General features: G+C 42.8%; 3 protein-coding genes across 15 annotated transcripts in view; all 3 read left to right on the top strand.

Annotated features, from left to right (window-relative positions):
- Nucleotides 1-3171: 3171 nt before the first annotated feature.
- RPP14 (ribonuclease P/MRP subunit p14) lies at nucleotides 3172-11547 on the top strand. 7 transcript variants are annotated; one of them, XM_042929796.1, is made up of 6 exons: nucleotides 3172-3299; nucleotides 6696-6793; nucleotides 6886-6970; nucleotides 10297-10373; nucleotides 10928-11006; nucleotides 11463-11547. In XM_042929796.1, exons 2-6 carry the CDS (start codon nucleotides 6696-6698, stop codon nucleotides 11517-11519), a joined length of 396 nt encoding a protein of 131 aa, XP_042785730.1. In that variant the 5' UTR covers nucleotides 3172-3299; the 3' UTR covers nucleotides 11520-11547. The 7 variants fall into 7 exon arrangements, with proteins under 7 accessions (XP_042785730.1, XP_042785733.1, XP_042785732.1 ...); XM_042929799.1 differs by lacking the exon at nucleotides 3172-3299 and adding an exon at nucleotides 3307-3455; XM_042929798.1 differs by lacking the exon at nucleotides 3172-3299 and adding an exon at nucleotides 3463-3607.
- A 91-nt stretch (nucleotides 11548-11638) lies between these two features.
- Nucleotides 11639-13152, top strand: HTD2 (hydroxyacyl-thioester dehydratase type 2). Its single transcript, XM_042929793.1, has one exon. It carries the CDS (start codon nucleotides 11640-11642, stop codon nucleotides 12144-12146), a length of 507 nt encoding a protein of 168 aa, XP_042785727.1. The 5' UTR covers nucleotide 11639; the 3' UTR covers nucleotides 12147-13152.
- Nucleotides 13153-19088: 5936 nt separating this feature from the next.
- The window catches only part of PXK (PX domain containing serine/threonine kinase like), a 75519-nt gene continuing 67358 nt past the window's right edge, over nucleotides 19089-27249 (top strand). For 6 of the 7 annotated variants that reach the window (XM_042929808.1, XM_042929802.1, XM_042929809.1 and 3 more), the window contains exon 1: nucleotides 21298-21501. In XM_042929808.1, coding sequence (XP_042785742.1) covers nucleotides 21400-21501 — 102 coding nt within the window. In that variant the 5' untranslated portion in view covers nucleotides 21298-21399. Of the gene's footprint in view, nucleotides 19107-21297; nucleotides 21502-27249 lie in introns of those variants that run through there. The other variant, XM_042929807.1, reaches the window with a different exon arrangement.

A 27249-nucleotide genomic window follows, 5' to 3' on the forward strand; every position in this document is an offset into this window, starting at 1 on the left:
CGGGGACCGTCCTGCCACTCCCCTGGATGATGGGGGTGGTTTGGACTTAACAGTCTGGGCAGGAGCTTCTGGCCTTTTGTACCCTTGACTGGTGAGCTGCCCCCAGAGTCCCTGCCTGCAGCGTGTGCTGCCGATGTCCTTCCCAGATCCCCTGTACTGACTGCTGCCCCCACCCCCCACCTGCTGGGAGTACTGGCTGCTGAGGAAACACACCTGCCCTTCTCCCAGAGAAGCGCCCTCAGATGGCAGGAGGCTCCTTCGAGGTTGTGCCCCATCCTCTTCCTCTCACCTCCTGGGGTTGCCAGACAAAATACAGGATACCCAGCTAAATTTAATTTCAGGCAAACAACGAATACTTTCTTAGCACAAGGATATCCTACTCATTGTTTATCTGAAACTCAAATTTAACTGGGCAACTATTTTTCTTTGCTAAATCTGGCAACCCTACAGCTGGCAGTCAGTGACCGGGGAGGAGTGTGATGAAGCCTTGGCCGCCTTGCCTCCAAGGCTGGAAGCTTGCTGGTGTCACTTGTGCTCCAGGGCTCCGTGTGGGATCAGCCTGAGGTTGGGCTGCATCTGAACCCATGGCTTTGTTTAGCTTCTTCCCCGGCCCCATCCTGCTTTCCTCCCCCACTCGCAGGTTTCCCATGAGAGCTGCCCCCAATAAATTACTTCCACAAAGATTCCTATCTCATGCTCGGCCTCTGGGGACTCAAAAACATGCCCGCTTTTCATATTTCCTGTTTGGAGATGATGCTCAGGGTTGCCTCAAAGAGCAACATCTAGCCGTGTCATCCCATGGGTTCTGGGGCTTCTCATCACCGTAGGCAAATGGCTTATTCTACTTTTTTTTTTTTTTTTAATCTGTGAAGGCAATAATAATAGTGACATTGCAGGGTAGATAGGATAATGTAAGCAAGCAATCTGGTACTTGGCAGGTCTCCCTAAATGGAAACAACAGCTGTCATTCCATAGCCTTTAGCTTCTAGTCATTTTCACTTCCTTTGTCCTACATTTTCCTTTCCTTTCTTTCTTTTTCTTTTTTTAATTTATTTTTGAGAGAGAGTGTGAGTGGGGGAGGAACAGAGAGAGAGGGAGAGAGAGACTCCCAAGCAGATTTTGCGCAGATCCCAATGCGGGTTTGAACTCACAAAACTGTGAAATGACCTGAGTGAAACCGAGTCAGACGCTTAATGGACTGAGCCACCCAGGCACCCCACTTTGTCCTACCTTCTTCATCTGCTGACATGAGTGGATATGATTCCCATGAGGCTGATGGAGATTTGTGGCTATGATCCTACTTGGGCCTCTCTCTTGACTTCTCTTCCTAAAGTTATGAAAGTTTTAGTAAAAGCCACTCTTGGCAGCAGTTTACAAGGCAGGAAGGGGAGCAGAAGAACACAGCAGAAGAGGGGAAGTATGGACTCAGCTCTTTCTCAGCTGCCATCACTTCCAGGAACATAAAATACTCTCAGATCCCCAACAACTTTGCTCTGACGTGTCAGAAACAGAGTGTCCAGAATGGCCATCTTGAGCCAACTGACGCCACCAGTGCAATGCTAGGCAACTTTTATAAAGACCGAGACAGGCTTGTGTGTTATGATTAGGAGTGATGTTCAGATATATTGTTACAAAGGGAAAGCCCCCCTACTGTATCTCTGGAAGGACACTTCAGAAACTCATACCAGGGGCACCTGGGTGGCTCGGTCGGTTAAGGCCAACTCTTGATTTCAGTTCAGGTCATGATCTTGTGGTTCATGAGTTCGAGCCCCGAATCAGGATCTGCACTGACAGTACAGACCCTGCTTGGGATTCTCTCTGCCCCCCCCCCCCAATCTTGTGCACGGGCACTCTCTCTCTCTCTCTCAAAATAAATAAACTTTATAAGAGAAAGAAAAAGAAAGAAAGAAAGAAAGAAAGAAAGAAAGAAAGAAAGAGAAAAAGAAAGAAAGAAAGAAAGAAAGAAAGAAAGAAAGGAAAGAAAGAAAGAAAGAAAGAAAGAGAAAAAGAAAAAGAAAACACCACTGGCTGTGGGGTCTGTGTTGATTTCCTCTATCTCTCCCCCCATCTGGAACAAGTTCTATCTCCTCTGAGGGGAGAAGGAAGGGAAGCAGAAGCTGCAGGACTGCAGAACATGACAATAGCCAAAGACTGAAGTTTCGGGAAATAGCAGACAGTGGAATTTTTAGAAAAGACATTAAGAGAGAAGGTCTCAACTGACTCAGGCTCAGTTTTGGCTGTGCAGGGCAACCCTTTGCCCCCAAAGGAAGTAGAATTAGCACACCCATCTATGAATTACTGCATTCACTAAACATACATTGAGTGTCAGGCAGGGGAATGCTGTGGTGAGCCAACACAAACAATACCATCCCCATCCTCATGGGGCTCATACTCAAGTTATGGCAGCCCCAGCCCCTCTCCCCCACGCACTCCTGACTCATAACACACAACTGGTGGTGGCACGGTGCAGTATGGAGAGCACCATCTGGAGTCAGACCGTCTGCTCACTAGTTATAAACATGTGATCTTGGGCAAGTAACAGCCTCTTTTGCCGCAGTCTCTACCCCTTTAAAATGGGGATGATCATAATAATAGCTACTTTGGGATTGTGTGAGAGTTCCCCGAAATAACATCTGAAAAGTTTTTTTTCATAGCACCTGGCCCAAAGAAAATACTTGATAATTATCATCTATTATTATTATTATTAATTATTAAATATAAACACTATTTGTTTTACGGGTACGGGGCCAAAAGTACTTGCTGGGCTCAGCAAGTACTTATTGAATAAATGCACAGATGAAACCTGGCTTAAATTTGAAGACAGGACCATCTGGACCAACTCAGATAGATACACTACTGTATGCTGGGAGCCACAAGGGACATTGAGAGCGTCCTTGGAGTGCTTGACAGATGCTCAGCAGAAGAGCTGCTATATATAAAGTTGAATGAATGAACGCATGCATAAATGAATGACTATGAAGCGAGCTCCCGGACCGAATAAACACATCCGGAGTCCCAACCCCATTCAGACATTCGCTCATAGAGCATTCTCTGGAGTGAGCACCAGGGGGCACTGAGCTCGGCCAGTCTCAGCTACCGATCACGATTTATCCCTAGGTTCTTAGGAGAACTCCGCGCGGTGACGTCATATCCGCGCCTAGACGTCACGCTTCCGGAGGGCGAAACAGGAGCCAAACGTAAACATCCCCGGAGTTTCCCGGGCCCAGGGTGTGGCCTCTGCGGGGGAGCTCCGAGCTTTGGCAGAGTCTTGCAAGGAACGGGATTCAGGAAGGCGCCAGGTTAGTCCGACCGAGAGCAGAAAAGTGGAAGACCATAGCAGAGCGGTTGTTCGCCGGGATCGGACTCAGTCGGCCACGCTGTTGACGCTAGGACGTGTGCGCCAGGCGCGCGTGCGCAAGACGGGAGTTGCGGCGGGCGGCGCATGGCACTCTGAAGTACCTATCTGCTGGGGTTTGGGACACTGTGCGGCTGGGGAGGTTCCGCCGCGCACCTCCCTGGGGGTTTGTGCTGCGGGGTCTCGGTAGGGGATGGTGGCTGCGAGGAGCGAGCGGGACCATGTGTGCAGAGCGCATGCGCCCGGCGCCAGGTGGGCGTTAAATAAGTGGCGGATGGTGGTCGAAGAAAGTTGAAAACAACCGAAGTGCCCAACAGTGCATGATTGAGCTTTTTTTTTTTTTCTTTAATGACTGATTTGGCCCCAGCCTTAAGTATTTAATGTGTACTGTGTGTGATGCAGTTTTTGATTCTTGAGAAACAGTATTGAACAAGATATTCCTGTTTCTTGCAGAGTGTACGTTATGTTGGGGTGGAGGAGGGAAGTACAAGCAGAGAATAAATGAGTTACGTAGTTGTGTTAGAGGCGTAGTAAGTTCTATGAGAAAAAACTAGAGCAGGAGCCTGGAGGGGTTGCCGTATTAGATAACCACCAGACCAAAGCGAGGGGGGAGAGTTGATCAAAGCCATGAAGGAAGCAAGGGAGCGAGCCACCTGGCTACCTGGAAAAAGAGTATTCCCAGCCTGCGTTAAAGCTAGGAGCCAGGCGCAGAGGCGGGAGAGAAATGGTGTATGAGAAAGAGCTAGGAGGCCTCTGGTGGAAGGGGTTGAGTAGGGGAGTATGGTAGGACATGAGATCAGAGCGGTTGGAGGAGGCAGGAGTACAAATCAGGTAAGGCCTTGCAGGACCGGTAGGTCCTTTAGCTTTACTCTGAGTAAAATGGGAACCGTTGCAAGGTTTTGAGCAGAGAAATGGCCGCGGCTTGAATAGCTTTTAATTGACTCATCCTGGCTCTGTAGAAACTAGATTGGGAGGTGCTGGGGCGAAGCAGGTGGAAGTAGGGACATCTGTTACTAGTAGGTCATTTGATGAGCATCCTTGCAGCCATTACAAAGTCTGGCTTCAAAGATTATGATAGCAATGGCTGTGGAAGTGCTTTCATGGTGCTGAGCCTGATGGATATGCCAGGCTGTATGAAGGGCTACCTGACATCCTCTCCTTTAATATCAGGATAATCTGCAGAAGGCAATACTGTCACTGACCCTGAAGCTCAGGCTATGTGGAGGTGACTGCTCAGTAAACACTTGTTCCTTAAGTCTTTTTTGGTAAAATATATATCACATAAAATTTATCACTTTTAAGTGTATGTTAACATTGCTGTGCAACCATTATCACGGTCCATTTCCAGAATACTCCTTAAGTCTTCATTGTTCTTGACAGCCTGAGCCCCAGGCCCCAATCTCATTCCCCTACCTCAGGCAGCCAACTCTATCAAGGCTGATAGTAACTCTTAAAAAACACCTATCATGTGTGAGACAACGAATGAAGTGATTCTTCCTGTTCTTCTAGTCAGGGAAGATTCTAATGATTGGGAAAGAATCATCAGGTAGTTATTTCTGCAGTGTTGAAACAGAAGATAGCCTTGAACATATAGGCCTAAGACATCACCATTCAGTAAGTGTTTATTGAATACATACTCGGCGCCAGACACAGTAACTATTAAGTGGGTGGTTGGATATAGCTCCTTGACCTTGACTTGTCATTTTCTCTGGGGATATCATCTAGGAGTAGTAGGAACTAAGCCTGATGCATAGGTTTTTGTAAATGCTGGTTTAGAGCTTTATGACCTTTGCTAAATCCCTTTCCTTGGTTGGACCTCAGTTTCCTGGTTCCTTTAGTGGAGAACCAGATATTAAACAGTATTAAGAGGTTGCATAACAAGGGAATCTAACTTAGAACAGGGTGTCAAGGAAGGCCTCCTTGAGGTGAAACTCCGAGAAGAGGAGGTAACCTGTAAGCTAAAATTCAAAGAATGAGTAGGGGCTATGCAGAGGGAGAGTGAGGTGGGAGTGGAGCCAAGGACAGGGATTCTCCACAGGGGGATCAGCATGTTCTGTGTTCTTGAAAGATCCAAATCTGTTAGGAATGACATCGAGGTCCATTCCAGGAGTTCCTCTTAAACCCCTTGCTGTTTAAGCTTGGTCTTTTGTGGGTTTGCGAAATAGCCCTGTGCAGACATGGCTTCCAGACAGACAACAGGCAAACCCAGCATGTGATGGGACAGCAGAACTACCACCCCTCATTCTCCTGCTCATGTACTGTGTGGACTGAGAGTAAACAAGAAGAGGGCCTTCAGATCCTAGATTTTATTCCTGTATGCAATTTTTTTTTTTTTTTAAGAGATATACTAGGGGTGCCTGGAAGGCCCAGTTGGTTAAGCGCCTGACTTCAACTTGGGTCATGATTGCACAGCTCATGAGTTAGAGCTCCGTGTCAGGCTTTATGTTGATAGCTCAGAGCCTAAAGCCTGCTTTGGATTCTGTCTCTCTGCCCCTCCCTTGCTTGCTCTTTCTCTCTCTCTGTCTCTCAAAAATAAAAGAGAGACATCCTACTAGAGTGGTCTTGAGAGGACTCAGGAGCCATTGGAATCTGTGTGCCCTTGGGCAAGTGTTCCCTCTCTTTGCTAAGCCTCAATGTCCTCTTCCCAAAAATGGGAGTGATAATAGCTTTTACCCCGTGGGATCATTTTGAAGACTTATGACCTAAAGTATGTGAAGCGTTTAGCATAGAGCTAGGTACTAAGTGATGATAAACGTTCATTGGGATTATGTCATTAGAATTTAAGAGTACAATGGTCTGGCATATATAAAATCTGGAAACTTTGTGTCTGTCTGGGTAACTTTGGTTTGACCAGAATTAGATTAGTTACTCTACTAGGAGTTCTTTTATCTTATTTTTTTTTTTTTAAGTTTATTTATTTATTTTCGAGAGAGAGAGAGAGAGAGCGAGCAAGTGTGAGCACAAGCAGGGGAGGGGCAGATAGAGAGGGAGACATACAGTCCGAAGCAGGCTCCAGGCTCTGAGCTGTCAGCACAGAGCCCGACATGGGACTCAAACTTGTGAACTCTGAGATCATGCCCTGAGCTAAGTCAGATGCTGAACTGACTGAGCCACTGAGGCACCCCACTATACTAGGAGTTCTTTTAAAAATCAAATGAGTCAGATACCTGGCTGGCTCAGTTGGTAAAGTATGTGACTCTTGATCTTGGGATTGTGAGTTCAAACCCCACATTGGGTGTAGAGCTTACTTAAAAAAATAAAGATGGGTCAGATTGTCATTAAAAAAGTGAAAAATAGCTTGTACCTTGCTAACTTCTAGCTCTCTTGACTTGATTTCTAGATGTGGTCAGTGTTGGAAAAGATGCCAGCTCCAGCCACTACATATGAAAGAATAGTTTACAAAAATCCCTCTGAGCACCACTATATGAAAGTGTGTCTGTAAGTTCAGTTTCCTAAGTTCTACTTTTGATTACTTTTTTATGAGTCTGAATAGTATGAAATACATTTTTTCCTTTTTAATGTTATTACAGAGAATTTCAAGACCATGGGGTTGGACTGAATGTTGCACAGTTCAAACAGCTGCTTATTTCAGCCTTGAAGGACCTGTTTGGGGAGGTATGAATCACTTAGTAGATTGAACACTCCTTAGATCTTTGTAAGAGATACTAAAATGGTGCTTTTCCAAATACTTTTTTAGAACTGTAACCATATTTGAAATTGCAGAAGTGGACTTTCAGAAATATACTTTGGGTAGGTTTGTTCTAATATGCCTTCTGTTTGATGAGGAACTTGTTAGGACAAATGTTTGTTTTAGGCCAATACTACTCATGGTATGGTCCAGATCTGCAACCTGCAGATAGTTTTTTTGCCCATTGTGAAGATTTGTGGCTCGCAGCAGAATCAGCACACCACTTCCTTTACTGAGAAAGTCTCCTTATGTGAAAAATTGAGCTGAAACCATCAGAGGAGCATGTGATTCTTAATCGTGGGGTTGTGAATTCGAGCTCCACATTGGTGTAGAGATTACTAAAAAAAAATAAAAGAACAGCTGAACTAAACAATGTGCTTAGCAATCTTGTTGATTTACATTGTGATACAGCCTCTTATTTTATCACAGACCAGCACATTGAGTAGTCCTCTTTTAGCATTCTCTTGAAAATAGTAGAATTTTGAGAGAGAACAAAGGCAAATGACTCAGAAAATTACTTTCTGATTCATATGTTTTATCAAACCCATCTGGTAAGCATCTCATTAAAATTAAAAACATATACTCCACAAAAGACTCAGTTAAGGGATGAAAAGACATATTACAGACTGGGGGAACTATTTGCAACCTGCATATCTAGAATATGAAAAGAACTCTCAAAACTCAATAGTGAGAAACCAAACATTGCAATTAGAAAATGAGCAGGGGCACTTGGGTGGCTCAGTTGGTTAAGGGTCCGACTTGATTTTGGCTCAGATTGTGATCTCATGGTTTGTGGGTTCGAGCTCTGTGTCGGGTTCCATGCTGACAGTGTGGCGCCTGCTTGGGATTCTTTCTCCCTCTCTCTCTGCCCCTCCCCCCCGGTCAGGCACATGCTCGCTTGCTCTCAAAATAAATAACAAAAAGAAAATGAGCAAAAGACATGAATAGACATTTCACTAAAAAAGATGTACCATTGGCAAAGAAGCACATGAATGAAAAGTTCAGCATTGTTCGCCATTAGGGAAATGCAAATTAAAAACAGGGGCACCTGGGTGGCTCAGTCGATTGAGCATCCGACTCTTGATTTTGTCTCAGGTCATGATGCCAGGGTCGTGGGATCTAGCCTCTGTCAGGCCCTGCACTGAGTATAGAGCCTACTTAGGATTCTCTTTCTTTTTCCCTCTGCCCCTCTCCCCTGCTTGCTCTCTCTCTCTCTCAAATTAAAAAAATATTTTAAAAAATATACGATGAGTGGGGTGCCTGGGTGGCTCAGTCGGTTGAGCACCCGACTTCGGCTCAGGTCATGATCTCACAGTCTGTGAGTTCGAGCCCTGCGTCAGGCTCTGTGCTGACAGCTCAGAGCCTGGAGCCTGCTTTGGATTCTGTGTCTCCCTCTCTGCCTCTCCCCCATTCATGCTCTGTCTCTCTCTCTGTCAAAAATAAATAAACATTAAAAAAATTTTTAAAAAAATACACGATGAAATATCACTACACACCTGGCAGAACAACTGAAATTTTATAGATAGTGATAACATTAAATGCTGGCAAGGATGCAGAGAAACTGGATCACTCATGCATTGCTAGCGGGAATGTAAAACGGCACGGCCACTTTGGAACACCATTTGTAAAAGAAAAAATTAAACATGCAGCTACTGTACTACCCAGCAGTTACACACCTGGGCATTTGTCCCAGAGAAGTAAAAACTTACTAGTGTTTGCACAGAACTCGTATGTGAGTGCTTATAGCAGCTTTGTTTGTAAGAGCCCAAAAGCAGAAGTTAGCCAGATGTCCTTCAGTGGGTGAGTAGTTAAATGTTCATACCATGGAATATACTCGATAATAAAAAGAAACACACTATAGATATATGCAGTAGTGTAACTGAATCTCCAGAGAATTATGTTAAGTGAAAAGCTAGTTCCAAAAAGTAACAGTCAGGTGATCCCATGTATGTAATGCTCCTGAAATAACAGTTATATAATCTGGAGAAAGATTAGTGGTTAGGGGTTGGGGGGAGGAGTGGCTGTGACTAAAAAGAGGTAGAAGGAGCAAGCCCTGTGGTGATGGTATAATTCTTTATCTTGATTGTGCTGGTGGTTGCATGAAACTACTTATGTGGTAAAATTGCGTAGAAGTACACACATAAACACGCACACACACAAATACACAAAAATGAGTGCGTATGTCACTGGTAAAATCTGAATAAACTGGTCGATACTAGATTTTTGGTTTTGATATTGTACTACTGGGGGAGGCTTTGAAGGGTGCGTAGAACCTTCCTGTAAATTTCTTTGCAACCTCCTGTGACTTTAATTTTTCAAAATAAAAAGTTCAAGGAAAAACTATTCCTTCTATATGGCAGATATAATACCTGGTTCCTGAGGATGTAGCCATGAACAGACAGGGCATCTGCCTCATCGATGAATAGTCTTGATTATTTTAGTAGAAAACTCTGTTGAACAGTTACTGGCAAGAATGATGAATATTATGCGAGGAAGTATGTGGTTCCTATATGTGAAAGAGCATACCAAGCAATGGAGCTTAAGCTTGAGAATCAGGGATGAGACCTTTTATTTTTATTTTTTTATTTTTTATTTTTTTTAAATTTTTTTTTAACGTTTATTTATTTTTGAGACAGAGAGAGACAGCGCGTGAACAGGGGAGGGGCAGAGAGAGAGGGAGACAGAGAATCCGAAACAGGCTCCAGGCTCTGAGCTGTCAGCACAGAGCCCGACGCGGGGCTCGAACTCACAGACAGTGAGATCATGACCTGAGCCGAAGTCAGACACTTAACCGACCGAGCCACCCAGGCGCCCCGAGACCTTTTATTAAGTAGGCTTCGTGCCCAATGTGGGGCTTGAACTCATGACCCTGAAATTGAAAGTCTCATGCTCCACCAACTGACCCAGCTCCCAGGGATAGGACAGTTTAAACAAAGACTTGAAAGGTGAAGAGTCACTAGCAGTATGAAGAGGTACAAGAAGAACATTCCAGACAGGGAATTGTAAAGAAGCAGGACCGGTACTACACCACTACTAAATACTGTTTTTTTGGAGGAGAAAAGCAGTTGACAGGATTAGTTATTAGACTTTAAGAATGGTGATGACAGGGGCACCTGGCTGGCTCAGTTGGAGGAGCATGCGACTCCTGATCTCAGGGTTATGAGTTCAGACCCCACACTGGGCATAGAGATTACTTAAAAGAATAAAGATTAATGATGACAGTAGTCTCCTAATAGTATTATTCCATACCTAGGTTGATGCAGCCTTACCCTTGGACATCCTGACCTACGAAGAAAAGACCTTGTCAGCCATCTTGAGGATATGTAGCAGGTACAACAGATGGTGGCATATTTGTGGTATAACAGAGCAGAGAGATGAGTGGAGAAATATAGCAAAAATGCTCTCCTCTCAGTATGAGAAGAGTTTTGTCATTGTGAACCCTGAGCAGCTTTTAGAAGTTTAAACTGGGAAGGATATGAACATTCATCCACCGAGCTTACACTATACAGAGGAAAACTCATGATTTGCTTACAATTGTAGTGTTTCCCAATTGATGGTCATGGTTGCAAACTCAGAGATGTGTATTTTAGAAACATTCCCGGGGCTCCTGGCTGGCTCAGTCTGAGGAGCATGCGACTCTTGATCTAGGGGTCATAAGTTCGAGCCCCACATTGGGTGTAAAGATTACTTAAATAAAAATTTTTTAAAAAATTCCTAATTGAGGTTCATTGTATTCTCTGCCTATAACATATTGTGCTTTTACTTTTGAAGTTTTCTCATTTAAATTAGGTTTTCTGGACCTAATTTAACTGCCTGGACCGTCATGAAGGTACTAGGGAGATGTCACCGCGACAAATCTTTATGCATTCTTGATCTTTCCACAGTGGTCTTGTAAAATTGTGGAGCTCTTTGACTCTGTTGGGATCCTATAAAGGCAAGAAATGTGCTTTCAGAGTGATTCAGGTAAAGCCCATTCCTTCACATATTCCAAACCAGGTTGAGTAGGGATGAAACTGCTTTTTAATACATGTTCCATTTTTGTGCCTGCATAAATCTAGTATGGCTGACACTATTCAGCTGGGAGTGGTGGGGAGGGATAAGGACTTTGTTGCTTCTGGAAGTGTGAGACAGAGCACTTAGATTTTAGATTTTATGGGAGATGTTTGGGGATGAAACTTAGAGCTCTTGTGGAAAAGTCTTAACTTTTCATTTATTGCTTAATGCCTAGTGCCTTAAATATTGGAACACTGTTTCTGAACTTACTATCACTTATTTATCTAAGGCCACCTCTAAGGATGCTCTTTAGAATGCTGCTGCATCAGCTTTGCTTACCCCATGAAATTAGGCATGTTTCCACATGCCCCGTGTTTCATTGCAGTCTTTTCCCAATATTTCCTTAACTTTTTCTTTCTCTTACAGGTTTCTCCATTTCTTCTTGCCTTATCTGGTAACAGTAGGGAGCTAGTGTTGGATTGAATAGTCTTCAATGTCAGAAACATTCCTCTGCTCTCAAAAGGTACTTTTTGATGCCAGAATCACATCTGAAGACTGAAGCAGTCGAAAAGCTCCGATTGCTGGACTTTGACAGTGCTGAAGATGTTCCCAGTAACTTGCAGCTATCGTCTTCGGTGGGGTGGGCTTCAGAGGAGAATCTGCCTGAGCCGGCAAGTGCCAAGTAGGTGGCACATTGAGCAGATGCATGTCCGAGTTGGAGACCATGCTGAACTCACCAGGGCCTTCACACAGAGGGACGTGGCCGCCTTCTCAGAATTAACGGGGGATGTCAATCCTTTGCATTTAAATGAAGAGTTTGCAAAACACACCAAGTTTGGAAAGACAATTGTACATGGAGTTTTGATCAATGGGCTTATTTCAGCTCTCCTGGGAACTAAAATGCCAGGGCCAGGCTGTGTTTTACTTTCACAGGAAATTAGCTTTCCAGCCCCTTTATATGTTGGAGAAGTTGTTTTAGCTTCCGCAGAAGTGAGAAAGCTAAAGCGGTTCATTGCTGTTATTGCAGTGTCGTGTTTTGTAATAGAAAGTAAAAAGACTGTTATGGAAGGCTTGGTTAAAGTTATGGTCCCAGAAACTCCCAAATCCTGAAACGTGTGTAAAGATGCATGTTCAGGTGCTAGTGGTACTGTTCGTGAGGAGCCTCTGAGGAAAATAGGTTTTGCTGCTCTTCACTGAAGGATGGCTTATAGACCCAGAAGCCTGAGTTGGGGAAGGGGAGCAGGGAGAGGGGTGTGCAAAAGTCCTCTGTCCAATCCAGTTTTATGCTTCACGCAGACTTGAGTATATTCATCATCTGTCTAGGTTTTTAAAATTGAAAAATTATTGGGAAGGTTATTTAGCTGAAGGTTCTACTTTTAGGATTTCACATCTAGTTAGATATACATTTGGATAACACAAACCTGCCTGTGTCTGTGGAGAGTAAATTCCTCACTTAATTTATAACTAGCATTTAATTATTGAGGACAACAACAGAAGTCAGGTCATCTTTGAACACCTACCTTCTACCAGTCAGCATTCTTAGATCCTGTTGAGTAGTTTCCAGGTCAGAGTTTATTGTATTTGTTCCCGTTTATACCACGATGGCACCTTGTTCCATCATCAGTGGCATTTGTCTTCCAGATGGTTTTCCTGTTATTGGAGAACGGCTTATGCACACACTTGGACTCATTTATGTAAACTCTGTCAATCTCATGTATAAAACGAGGATAAGGACACCTACCACACAGGATTGTTGGAGATGATAGATGCAAATCTCTAAGTACCAGGTCTAGCCTGTAAAGTAGCCACTGTTGTCATCCATTTTCCCCTGTCACTGAGGTTACAGATTCTCCTCAGTTTAAAGCAAACTGGCCCACAACTAAACAGATGACAAGCTAATTTTTCAGGATGTCAATCAGTTTAAACCTGGACTAGTTTGAATGCAAAATTTGTTTTGATAATCCAGATTATTTTCTCCCTCCCTTGAAAATACTGTGGATTCTCCCCTTTATAAATAATACATGCTTATTGTAAACATATTGTAAGAAATAAAATGTATAAGGAACACTGGAGGCCAAATTCTTAAAAGAGTTGAGGGGTAGTGAAAATTAAACAGTATCAAAAAAAAAAAATTGAGGGGTACTAAAGAGGAAATGCGCTTAATGTGTTAGTACTGAGTGATCATCCCCAATGCAGCCGACATAACATAATCTGTAGTACAGCATCCATTTCTGCTCTGTAGCTTTATAGAGCGGTTCTACAGCTAGATGCTTTGATCAGGAAGATGAGATCAAGTGTAATTGGAGGGATCAACTCACTTTTCCTGGCAAAAGGTTTTCTCCTGGTGGATCAGTAACTAGATTTTGTTTTTACATCAAAGGTAGAAGTTAAGCAGATTACTGGAAAAAGTCATTCTGGGCACTAGAGGGCAGTGATGTGTATAAATAATATTTTTAAACTGTTAGGTGTTGTACCGTACACTAGTTGGTGATGGGTGAGATGAAAATACTAAAATCAATGTGAGAAGCAATGATGCCATTCCCATGGGCTTCAGAATAGACAACATGTGCAGGCTCAGGTGCACCTGAAGAAGACTCATTTATAAGGTGAAAGACTACACAAGCTGAAGTTTTGATACAGCATTGAAAAACAAAATGGAAATTCTGAAAGCTAGAACAATCCTGAAATTTGTATGGAACCACAAAAGACCCGGAATGTTGAAAGCCAAAGTAATGTTGAAAAAGAAAACCAAAGTGGGAGGCATCATGATTTCAGACATTAGCCTCTACTACAAAGCTGTAATCATCAAGACAGTATGGTATTGGCACAAAAACAGACACACAGACCAATGGAATAGAATAGAGGACCCAGAATTGGACCCACAAATATATGGCCAACTAGTCTTTGGCAAAGCAAGAAAGAGTATCCAAGGGAAAAAAGACTGTCTCTTTAGCAAATGGTGCTGGGAGAGCTGGACAGCAACATGCAGAATAATGAAACTAGACCACTTTCTTACACCATACACAAAAATAAACTCAAAATGGATGAAAGACCTAAATGTGAGACAGGAAACCATCAAAATCCTAGAGGAGAAACAGGCAAACTCTTTGACTCTAGCTGCAGTAATTTCTTGCTCGACATATCCAAAAGCAAGGGAATTAAAAGCAAAAACAAACTATTGGGCCCTCATTAAGATAAAAAGCTTCTGCACTGCGAAGGAAACAATCAACTAAAAGGCAACCAACAGAATGGGAAAAGACATTTGCAAATGGCATATTGGATAAAGGGTTAGTATCCAAAATATATAAAGAACTTCCCAAACTCAACACCCAAAAAACAAATAATCCAGTTAAGAAATGGGCAGAAGACATGAATAGACACTTTTCTAAAGAAGACATCCAGATGGCCAACAGACACATGAAAAGATGCTCAACATCACTCATCACAGGGAAATACAAATCAAAACTACATGGAGATACCACCTCACACCAGTCACAGTGGCTAAAATGAACAACTCAGGAAACCACAGATGCTGCTGAGGATGTGGAGAAATGGGAACCCTCCTGCACTGTTGGTGGGAATGCAGACTGGTACAGCCCTCTGGAAAACAGTGTGAAGGTTCCTCAAAAAATTAAAAATAGAACTGCCCTACGACTCCACAATAACACTACCAGGAATTTATCCAGAGAGTACAAGAGTGCTGATTCATAGGAGCACATGTACCCCAATGTTTATAGCAGTGCTTTCAACAATAGCCAAATTATGGAAAGAGCCTAAATGTCCATCAACTGATGAATGGTTAAAGATGTGGTTTATATATACAATGGAATACTATTTGGCAATGAGAAAGAATAAAATCGTGCCATTTGCAGCAATGTGGATGGAACTGGAGGGTATTATGCTAAGTGTGATAGCTAAGTGTAATAAAAAGAGAAAGACATATCAAATGTTTTCACTCATATGTGGAATTTGAGAAACTTAACAGAAGACCATGGAGGAAGGGAAGGGGGGAAAATAGTTACAGAGGAGGAGGGAGGCAAACCACAAGAGACTTAAATACAGAGAACAGAGTTGATGGGGGAGGGCGGGGGAGAGAGGAAAATGGGTGGTGGGCATTGAGGAGGGCACTTGTTGGAATGAGCACCCGGTGTTGTATGTAAGGGATGAATCACGGGAATCTACCCCCAAAACCAAGAGCACAGTGTATATACTGTATGTTAGCTAACTTTACAATAAATTATATTAAAAACAACATTATCAATACAAAAAAACATATATATATATCATATATATATATATATATATATATGATATATATATGATATATATATATATATATGAACTTGAACAAAATACAGACTCAAAGCCAAGACTGCATCTTCCTGTAGAACTCACTCTCTGGGACTAGCAGCAGTCTTGAAGTATAGGTCCAGAAATGGAGCGTGATGTGATCATTAATACTAGTAACTACCATTTTTTCACTATTTTATTTTTTTACCTTTTTACTGTTTTTCACCAATTTTCTTTTTTCTTTTTTTTAATTTAAGATTTTATTTTATTTTTTTAAGTTTACTTATTTTGAGAGAGACAACACAAGTGGGGGAGGGACAGAGAAAGACAGGGAGAGAGAGAATCCCAAGCAGGCTTAATGCTATCAGCCGACGCAGAGCTCGAACTCAGGAAACCGCGAAATCATGACCTGAGCCCAAACCAAGTTGAACTGAGCCACCAAGGTGCCCCTTAGATTTTATTTTTAAGTGATCTCTACACCCAATGTGGGGCTCAGATTTATAGTCCTGAGAATAAAGAGTTGCATGCTCTGTCGACTGAGCCAGCCAGGCACCCCAAGGAGCCAATTTTCTACATTAACTCTAATCCTTGAAAACTTTGTGAATTAAAGTTAATGTCCCATTTTAAAGGCAAGGAAACAAGACTGATGCTCTGTGACTTGCCCAAGGCTGTACAGCTAGCATGCAGTGGAGCTGGGATGCAAATAGGAACCTGCCTGGCTCCAAAGCATTTCTTTCTTCCATCTCCCTGTGGGTCTTATAATCCCATTACTGGGGCACTGTCAGTTTCTATAATAGTATCTTGTTATGTGGCATAAAGTGTTTGGAACCACCATTGTTTAGAATTCTTTTTATATTCAAAATGTGCTAGATCTCATTCCCTGCTATAGTTGTAGCATTATTCTAAACACTGTTACTTGGTGGCTTCCACCCATAACCATCACCTACCGTTTTTCTCAGTTGACACTCAGTGATTGTCTTTAGAGCAGAATTACTGAAATCATTATTCTAAAGGTGAAAAGTTAAGTGTAGGCCAAGTATGGTGGGGGAAGGGGAATGTACCAGATCTGACTGGTAACTGATTTATACTGTGTAATTCAAAAGTACCTTCTCAATATGAGCACTTTGCCTTTCTTTCTTTTCTTTTTCTCTTTTTTCTTTTCCTTCCTTCCTTCCTTCCTTCCTTCCTTCCTTCCTTCCTTCCTTCCTTCCTTCCTTCCTTTGTGCTTGCTGGGTCCCATAGTCTTCTTTGATCTCCGTAAATCAATAAAAAGTTGGAATTGAGAAGGAGGTGAGAAGGGACTACTACTCTGTAAGTGATGACTTACTGTTTTTACTCAGAGATTTTCTCAAACCACTCATGGTTTGTAAAAGCTAGCTATAAGAGAAACTGGCTGGTTGTCTTTTTCATGTTGAGCCCTGGAGGAGATGCCAGAAAGAATGAGTCTTCTAATAAAAGCATGGGTTACCCTCATATTAGGAAATTCTCTCTTGGATAATTGAGAGGTGGCCTTGCTTGTACTAGGTCACAAGTGGAAGGAAGTACAAAAGTACTAAGATAGGCCAAATTGTACTAGCACTTTCCACATAGGGGCATTGTAAGACTGCAATTTATGTAATGTTTGATTGCTACAGAAAGATATACCCATCTTAAGCAATTTCAGCCTAATGTACTGGAAAATTGCTTAACAGATTTTTATATTCTATTAGAAACATTTCCATATTGGTGAGATGCCACTCATTTCTTTTTCTGAGCAGCAAATCTTGAGTAGCAACGGGAAGAAAGCCTCACCACAGCCACCATTCATCTTGTAGACCTGACCTGTGTATTCATCTAGAAGAAGAAATTGCTAAATGCACACTGGTACCTCTTAGGTAACCACAGGTTTTCATTTTGTGCTGAATTATTAGTCATTTTTCTTTTATGTTCTTAGAGTATGATTCACAGACCCAATTTACTCCCAAAGAAAATTGCTATTAAATTGTATCTACTAAGTTTTTATATTAAAACTTACTCTACCAAGGGTTGACTGTCACTCTGAGCAGCTGTAGCACTCTGAATGCCTCATGTGTTGGCATAATTTATTAACCAGCTCTATCTGAGCAGAATGGGAGTGCTGTGAAATTACTCTTGGGCTGCACTCCCGTATCTCCAGGGTCCCAGATGTTTCACTTTCTTTGTTCTTGGCTTGCCTTCATTTGGATTACAAACACAGCAGACACAAGAATTCTCAACATCTTCAGAGAAATTTTGGGTTGGGGCAAAATCAACTAGAAGAAACCATTTAAGTTCAAAATCATAAGAAAACCCAAAACTAATGTTGACACTATGTAAATAGAACAGGATTAATAGGAGGCACCACAAACAGGCAATTTCTAGGCCACAATCAATTTCCAGGGTGGCTTTTAGCTGTAACAGTTCATATGACCTTCTAAACCCTGGGCAAAATTCCTCCATGATGTGATGGAAAATATCAACACGTAAGGGAAAGAAAAATGATCCTATGTGAGTTTGATCAAATTTTGTTGTTTTTTATACAGGTCATCAATATTCAAAGAAATGCAATAATTTTGAGTTGGGAGGCAATGCTGCTTAAGAAGCACTGAGTTTTTCATAAGCTTCTATGATTTGATTGTAGAGCAGTTGCCAGGTCTAGAAGCATCCTCAGTAAAGCATCCTCATTATCTTCTGGCCAAACGTCAAGTTGCCAAACAACCTGTAGGCCATCTAAACATCTGGCAACATACAGAAATATAAATCTTTTTCTTTCCCTGCTAGCCTGAGTAGTTGTGCATGGGGCAAAAACCAAGGTACCACAGAAGTCACTAGCTTTACCTGGCCCGAGACCAGAAGCAAAGCTGATTTGATTTAGATCAGCCCTGGCCTGGGAAAGGTTTCCCTACATTCAGCCTGAGCCACTCCAAAAGCTGTCACAGGGTTTGGGGCCTGGTTTCCAGACAATAGGGACCTACTTATGTCTAGGATCCTCAGGGGATCACTGACAAGGTACTGATATGGGCAGATGAAAATGAAATTATAAAGCTCACCCTAGTATTTATTCTGAGGGGCTTACTTCAGGCAAGAATTTCCAGAGAAAGGGAAAGTCTGACTGAGAGTCTCTGGCTTCATTCCATCAAATATCTGATTTCTTGTTTCAGTTTCCTTTTCCTAGTGAGGAAAACTTAGACAAAGTTGTTATTTTACAACCTCTGCAATTCAGCTGAATATTATTTTTTTCATGATCATACAAGTAAAATACCTTCATTAGAGACATTTTGATGTTAGTTATATATATAGAGAGAGAGAGATATACAAGTTATATATATAATATATAGAGAGATATATACAAGTAAAATACCTTCATTAGAGACATTTTGAAAAAAAACAGAAAAGCATAAAATGGAAGGCATCATGATCCCACTTCCCTAGAGCCCTCAGTTCACATTTTATTCACTTGTTATTTTTCTATATAAGCATTTTTTAAAATTGGGATCATACAAAAAATACATATTTTTTTCACTTACTATCGCATCAAGATCACTTCCCAACATCATTAAAAGCTTTTGATAATCTGATTTTTAATCATTGCAAAATATTCTATTTATGATTGTACCATGATTTGTCCAATTCCTTATTGTTAGGTATTTATCCTTTCTTGATATTTATTTTCACTGATCTCTTGATTATTTCCTTAGGATACCCTCTTAAAGGTGTAATTACTGAGTGAGAACATTTTCAAAGCCCTGATATGTATTGTCAAATTCTAGCCCCTTCTGCCAGGTAAGGTACCTATTACATGGTAAGTACTCCATAAATTATTGTTGAATGGATAAATGCCTTTCAGAAAGGTCGGACCGATTTATACTCCCACCAGCATTATTTGAGAAGAGTCTTGTCTTAGTTGGTCCACATCATGACAGGAATAATGATTAAAGCAGAATTTTGGTTTCTGTGATTCTGGCAATGAAATAATCCATTTACCTTAAAAAAAAAAAAGTGGAACTAAAAAGTTGACTCATCCCTAAATCATATCTGGTTGCCTTTTAATAGACTGCTGCTTTTAAACACGCTGAGACAAAAATGGAATGCAGGAAGAATTCTGATTATATTAGGACCGAATCATGAAGTTCTTTTTTTCCTTTTCACATGTTCAGTCTGTCGTGGCTACTTGCCCAACAATCTCTATAAGCTCAAGATTTGGAGAGGGTATTCTTTAGATACTGTGGAGGCCTTTGCTGTCATGTCCCATTGTGGTGGTGGTATGGTGGTGGTGGGGTTACCAAGAACTTTTAAGTTCTTGTCTGAAATACAGAAATGTAGGGGAGGCAAATTTAAGAGTTAGAAACTCCCCATTCTGTGAACTGTAGGGGAAGGAAGTTAACTAATATCGTTGAGCAAAATGTGCCAAGCCCCATCCTGTCTTACTGCATTCCACATCCCAACCTTTCCATACAGGTATTATTATCTCCATTTTGCAGATAGGGAGCTGAGGCTCAGAGAGGTTGGGTAACTTATTCAAGGTCACACAGCTGGTGAATACCAGAGCCCTGGAGATCCTGGTCATCTGGTTCCATGTCTGTTTCCACTGTCTGGGGATGCAGCCCTGGGAAAGAGCAGTGTGGGTGGGATTTCCGGGTGGGGGAAGTGGGGGGAGGGAGGGGGAGTGCCAGAATTGTGGTCTAGGGTTCAGAAAGACTGTGGAGACTAATTTGGAGCTGAGAAGTTGATCTCAAAGTTCTCTGGCTCTGGGTTTGAGGTTCTTGGAGCCAGTACAGTGGCACTGAAAACCCCAAGTCTACAGAATCTTGGTTGAGGGTTCTCAGGGTTGAAGGCTGCTACAAAGCCAAAATGCAGCCAAGTAAATTTGAAGAGCTAATAGGCATTATTAAGTGATTCATGAATCATGCAGCATCTCATCTAGTAAGTAGAAAGAGGCTCTCAGGAATTGTACAAAATGGATGGTTTTTATAGGAAGGATGGTGGGGCAGGAAGGTTATTAGCAAATGAAAGGATTATTTCAGTAAGGTGACTTTCCCTTAGAGGAAGAGCAGGGGGTCTTATGCAAATTACCTTATCTTCCTTTGGGGGGATGGATTAGGTCTGTGTGACAGATTACTTCACTGGTGCTGGCCAGAAAATTCCTGACTGACCGGGTTAAAACTACATTTCTGGGGGAGGTTGAAACTGCAGTTAGGTTGGGGGGTTAGCCCTGGGTTTGGGGATGTGGTTTAGCATAAGTGACTCCATTAGGGGCCTATGGTTTTCTTTTTGATAAGGCTTTGTGGCTGGGGACAAAGGTGGAGGTTGGAGTCCCGGACAGAGGCCCAGTTTTTAGGATCCCCAGTTCAAAGAGCTCAGGTCTGAGGGTCCTGGAGTCCAAAGGCTCCAACTGTGGGGTCCAATTCTGAGGACCCAGCTCTTAGGTTCTTGGGTCTGAAAAGCTAGGATAGGTTCAGTGAAACCTGGATTTTCTGGGTTTCTGGATCTGCAGGGCTCCGACTGAGGGGCTCACCCTGAAGGCCCCTTTTCTGGATCCTAGGATCCTTGAGCCCGGGAGGCCTGGGTGGGAGAGGTACAGCTCTAAAGATCTCAAGTCTGGCATTCCCAGCTTCTGAGGCCCTAAAGTGAGAAGCCCAACACTGCCAGGCATGGTTTGGCAATCTTTGGCCTGAGGGTTCCTGGATCGCAGGGCTCAGGACGCGGTGTCTTCGGATCTGAGGATCTCCGGAGGTGATGGCTTAGGGGTGGAATGTCCCGGGTCTGAGGCCGGTGCTAAGGATACTGGGTCCGCGAGCGGATGCGCAGAGCTTGAAAAACAGGGGTCGAAGGCAGAGGTGACTGTGGTAGGTTGGCGCTAGGACCCCGCGGGAGGCGGTGGCGAGAAGGGCGGCCGGTGTTGACAGCGGCGGCGGGGAGGCCGGCGCTAGGACCCCGCGGGCGCGGCGGGTGGCGGCGGCGCGTGGGGCGGCGCGTGTTGACAGCGGCGGCGGCGGCGGAGCCGGGCGGGCGGCGGGAGTCGGCGCCTCTGGTTCCTGCCCCTGGTGTCGAGGTGGTGGCGGACGAGCGTCCCGGGATGGCCTTCATGGAGAAGCCGCCGGCCGGCAAGGTGCTGCTGGACGACACGGTGCCGCTGACAGCAGCCATCGAGGCGAGCCAGAGCCTGCAGTCCCACACGGTGCGCGGCCCGCCGGTTGGGCGGGCGGCGCGGGGCGGCCCCGGGCCGCGAGAGGGTTTCGGGCGCGGGCCGGACAGGGTCTCCCGGGCGGGGACCGGGGCCAGGGGTTGGCGGCCCAGGCCAGGAGGGCAGTGGCGTGGCGGCGGTTCTGGGTCAGGGGCCCCGGGGCCCAGGTGAACTCTGAGGTCTGCTGGGGTCTCGGGTGGGAGATCGGAGCCCCCTGGGCCAAGCTGGACGAGGGGCTCGGCGGTGCCGCTCCGAGTTGTAGATGTTGGATTACCGGGCCCACCTTGGACTGGCGGAGTAAAGGGGTCACTCGGGACCCTCTTCCACTTCTGCCCGCCGCCAGCCTTCTCCTTGGGGCCGCTGAGTTTCTCTGGCTTCAGCTGGGGATCTGAGTGGTGAGGATGAGGATGTATGTGCCTGACCAAATGGAAGTATGACTTTAGAGCCTACTTGTTGGGGTGGCAGAATATAAGTGGTTGGCGTCTGCAGCCCCAGTTTCTAGGCAGCTACTTGGCCTAAGCACCGGGAAATGGTGAGGGAGGCAGTCTGGGGTCCTGCTGAGGCAGGTGTACGAGTGTGCTGCTTCTCTCCTGTAACCTGCTCTTTAGTGGGCAGTGGTAGCATTCGTTTTAGTTTAAAATCCACTGGAGTGGCATAAAGGAGTAATAGGTCCTCATAGTAAACACTATTTCTGTTACATATACTGTCTTTTATAGGTCTTTAAAACCAGGGTTGTTTTCATTCGCCTGTACCTTTTTTTTGAAAAGCATACTGCATTATAATTTACAAGCAATAAACCTAGGAACCAGCAAGAAAACGAGCTGCTAGCCAGTGGAACTTTGGGGAATAATGGGGAGAGAGAGATTCCTTAAATTGTAATGTTTTGTCAGGTCACCAAATCAGATTCTGGCTCAGAGGCTTGTTTGTTTACCATTGCAGTGTGTTTGGGGTTCATCATCTGGAGGCTAAAGCCCCACAATAGCCTTCTGTTTCTCTTTTTGTTCAAGCTGTTCTGGTGACTTCAAAGAGATCTTTTATTCTGTTGTATTAAAGTGGGACTTTTTGAACCTCAGTTTCCTCTTCCGACAGCCATGCTTTGTAGGGTTTGGATTGTTCAAAGTGTTTATTTCCAGTTAGTGAAATGGTTGTATTTTTTAAAAGTGCGTTTTATTTTGTTGTGCATATCTTTAATCCTGTTTTACAGACTTGTGAGAAGGCACTGTATATGGCAGAATTTGTACCCTCTGTAATCTATGCTGAAGGGAGTATAGGTTAAGGGTCGAAATTTAGGGCAAGTAGTCAAGAATAAATTATGCTATTAAATTAGGTTTTTCACTTGACTCTTGGCAAGTAAATCTTATAAACTTTCAGGGAGTAGGGTTAGTGTTTTATGTTTATTTTGTGCTGAAAGTAAAGAGATGCTTATATAAATGCTCACAGATCACTTCTTCCAGGAAGCATTCCATGAAGGCCACTGCCCCAAGCCCTGTGCTCCCCTCCACCTTACCCTAGATCAGTTTATTCTGTAATTACTTTTTTAGTTTTCCTCTTCTCCAGGTTATGAGAGGAGGGATACTTGCTTATTTTTGGGTCCCAGTCCCCGGTATCTGATAGGATTTCGTATGTGTTTGTTGAATGAATAAATAAATGAATTGCAACATTACTTTGCCTCTTTTTTGTTTGTGTAAAATGGTAGTGGTGAAAATTGGAACAACATGGCATCTAAGGTGCTAAGTTAAGGGGTCAGTGCTTCAGCAAGGTGAAAGATGTAATAGGATTCCATTTTTATTGCAGAACTTTTCTTTAAGAAATAAAATAATTTAGAGAATGGGAGTTCCTATAATGATGACTGAACACAAAAGACAATGACTCACAGGAGACCCATAGAGGCAGATGTGGTGGAGTAAAAAAAACTGTTAACATTGTCTTGCGTAATTTTTGACTGTTCTGTGTTCTTGTCCTTTTAGCTGTAGAATTGCAGACTGAGAAATGTTGCATCAGCCCTGAACTTTATTGAGAAAATCATATGCTGATGCAGATTTTCTGGATTATTAGCTCATTATGAGTAAGACCCTTTAAAGCAGGAACTGTTGGAAATTATGTTGGAAAGTAGTTGTTAATGGTGGTATATGAGAGAAAAGAGCATTGTTTTCTATTGGGAAAGTTGAAGGTGGCTTTCCTGCTTGTTAGCTGAAGGGAGATGGTGTCCCAGAAGCCAGAGGGCTATCCTCTCTTTGAAATGCTGAATATCTAGGAAGTAGCTCCTTGGCTGTAGGATAGAAACACACAGAGAGTATATAGTAGATGGCCTTTGAGTTGGAAGAGGCAAGACCTTAATATGGTTTTGGGCAGATACTAGTTGGTCTGTGACACTGGTTGGGCAAGTCAGAAAAGTAAACTTTTTGATGTTTAGTTTATTGTTCTAAAGGGGGTAATAAATGCCTGTTCTGCCTGCCTTCCAAGGTTATTACAAAGATCAAATGAAATAGTCTTTATGAAGTATTTGTGCATTTCTTTTCTTCTGTCTACTCCTTGGCAAAATAATATCCAAAGGATTAAACACATTAAAATGTTATTATTGTAAATCAGCTAATTTCTGTCCATAGTTCCTTTCATTTATCAAGGTTGTTTAACTTTGGGAAACAGAATTTATAGCAGAAAATTTTAGGTTGCGTATGATTTAAAATTTATGGACTTGGGAGGGGAAAATTCTGTGGATTAGAAAATAGAGATGCCAGGATGAAAGGAACACAAGGTCACCACCAGAAAGTCATATTGGGATGAGAAATTGGCAGAAAGGGCACCACAGACTGGTAGATGATTCTGTTCCTGACTGTGGTTTGAATGATTTTATCTTCACTTTTATGGAGCACAATGAATTTGGCTTCAGGAAATAGACCAGGCCTCTGCTGCAAGGAAATGAAACTTACATAAAATCAGAAGGGATTGTACTTAGGGAGGATGCTTTCCGCCTGGGATGGGAGGAAAGGGAAGGATTTTCCAAACAAAAGGAATTTGAATAAAAAGCCACACAGGTGAATTATGGGAAAGTTTGCAGGGACTAAGAGAAGACAAGGGAAATGTAGAAGTTCTTGGCTATGGGAAAGGGAAAACTTTTAAAATAAATGGACTGAAAAACTGCTTACCTAGCTGAAATAGAAACCAGAGGAACCCGACAGTTTTGGAGAGGGTTGTTATCAAATATGCTGGTCAATATGCTGTAGTGTGATAGTGCGTCATCTCAGTTTTCTCCTTTTAAAATACTCTCTGTGAGGTTCATCTGAATCAGGGCCCATTTCCTCCGCAGTTGGTGCACTTTGTTCTTCAGAAACAAAAGATAATTTTAGTGATATTTGAGGCATAACAACATTTTAAAAAACCTGTGGGAAAGATAATATTACATGTTGAGCTCTTTACTGAGAATCTTTACTCTCCTTGACCCTTTGACTTTTGGAAACTATTCCTGAAGAGTTTATTTATTCAACAGTACTCATTAATACAACAAAAATGTGCTGAGTGCCTACTGCGTGCCAGGCACATGCTGGAGATCTGGTGTTCAGCTAGACAGCTCCTCCTTTCACGGAGCTTTTGTTCTATAGGATTCTGAGGTCTTCCGTTTTCCAAGGTATAGACAAGTCAGAGTCTTTACCTGTCATAACACAGATGGTTTTGAAGTTCCTTTTGTGACTTGCATTACTGAGCCTCAGCTTTTTAAGCAGTGACCTATTTTATAGTCTTTTAAACTCTATTCATACATCATCAGAATACCTATTCAAATGCGATGTCAAATTAGCAGACCTCATTGCTTTCTGAGCTTGACATTTTAAGGCAATCCAGTGCTCAGTATCAGGATCTATCTGGGCTTCGTTTTGGAATACTATTTGGATGTTTCTTTACAATTCCAAGTTATACTGAATACTTAAAAAAAAATTCCTTGAAGATACTCGCAGAGGTAAATGCAGACTACATGGTAGTTAACTTGCAGCACTTTTTCATATTATAATAAGATAATAAGAGTTATTTTCTTGGAATCTAATCACTTGTCTTCTACTTGGTTATATATTTTTCACCACTTGTCTTTGAAACTTGTGATAGATGCAGTTGCAGAAGTCTGAGTTGGAACCTTTTAGATAATGGTAATTAGTTAATTTAGAGATTGTAAGTAAACTGTTCCTATTGAAGAAGTCAATTTTTTGCAGCGTGATTTAGGGGTTGGTAATACTTAATCCCCATTTATCATCTCTTTTGAGAATTATCCCCCTAGCAAGATTTCTTGTAGTAGGAATACAAATAAGAAGCCAGCTATAGTTATTTGGAAGAAACATAGGATTCTGGAGCTGAAATTTATTTTATGAGAAAAGAGCTTATGTGTTTTGTTCCCTAGGGGATTATTGTAACTATCCACCCCTGTGTACACAGCTTCCATATGAATTGTGATCTTAAGATTGTTCAAAATAAAGAGGCCTCTGGGTAGCTCAGTCGGTTAAGCGTCCAACTTCGGCTCAGGTCATGATCCTGTGGTTTTGGGTTCTAGCCCCATGTTGGGTTCTGTGCTGACCAGCTCAGAGCCAGGAGCCTGCTTCTGATTCTGTGTCTCCCTCTCTCTCTGCCCCTCCCCACTCAGGCTCTGTCTCTCTCTCTTTCTCAAAGATAAATAATAAAAACATTTAAAAAAGAGTTCAAAATATAGATTTTTTTGTTTTCTTTTTTCTAAGTTTATTTTTACTTATTTTGAGAAAGATACAGAGAGCAAGCAGGGGAGGGGCAGAGAGAGAAGGAGACAATTCCAAGCAGGCTCCATGCTGTCAGCGCAGAGCCTGATGCAGGGCTCAAACTCATGAAACCATGAGATCATGGCTTAAGCCAAGACCAAGATTTTGACGCTCAACCGACTAAGCCACCCAGGTGCTCCAAAATATAGATTGTTGATTGATGATCTAAATGGGTTCATTTGGGCCAACTAAAACAAACCTGTTTTCTACTGCAAGCAGGTAGTGGTTTCTTTTCAAGCTCCTAGAGGTTTCTAAGCAGCTTCCCATGAAATGAGACTCCTTTATGTTCTAGCTTGGCATCCTGGAGACAGGAGAGCTGGGGTCGAGCATGGTTTTAGAACTCAGAAGTGCTTGAGTGTGTGGGAGTGCTGTAGAAGGGAGGGTAATAGATTTTTTCCATTGCTTTTTCACCTTAACTGGAAGTCATCCTTGTCAGTGACTTCTCTCACGAGTAATATGCACATAGTAAGGGAAATTAAGGTATGGCTGTCTTTAGAGGAGAAGACAGGGCCCTTCATTTTCAGCTTGAAACTTTTGACTAAGGACTAAGGGGCAAGCATTTGGGGGTAAACACTTGGACTACTAGAGGGGAAGAGTTTGTGCAGATTGACCATTTAGTCTCCAGCTGATCTTGCTAACTACCAAATTTGGGGTGAGCCTGGTCATTTCCCACTGAAGAGTAAGCTATCAAGTGTTTCCTCTTCCTAAAAGAGTACAGAGTAAGGGGAACTGCATTGCTACTGCTACCGTTGTCTTCAAATAATGAGTAGTTATTTTTTCGTGGCTAAGAGGGTGCTTCTATTAACATAGTGTTAGTTTGAGGAATCCATTGCAACAGGAGTGTTCCAGAAAAAATTTTTTTTTCTTTTTAAGTAGGCTTCATACTCAGCATGGGGCCCAATGCAGGGCCTAAACTCACGACCCTGAGATCAAGACCTGAGCTGAGGTCAAGAGTTGGACAGTTAACCAA

This window comes from Panthera leo, chromosome A2 (genome assembly GCF_018350215.1).
Source record: "Panthera leo isolate Ple1 chromosome A2, P.leo_Ple1_pat1.1, whole genome shotgun sequence".
NCBI classification, from domain to species: Eukaryota; Metazoa; Chordata; class Mammalia; order Carnivora; family Felidae; genus Panthera; species Panthera leo.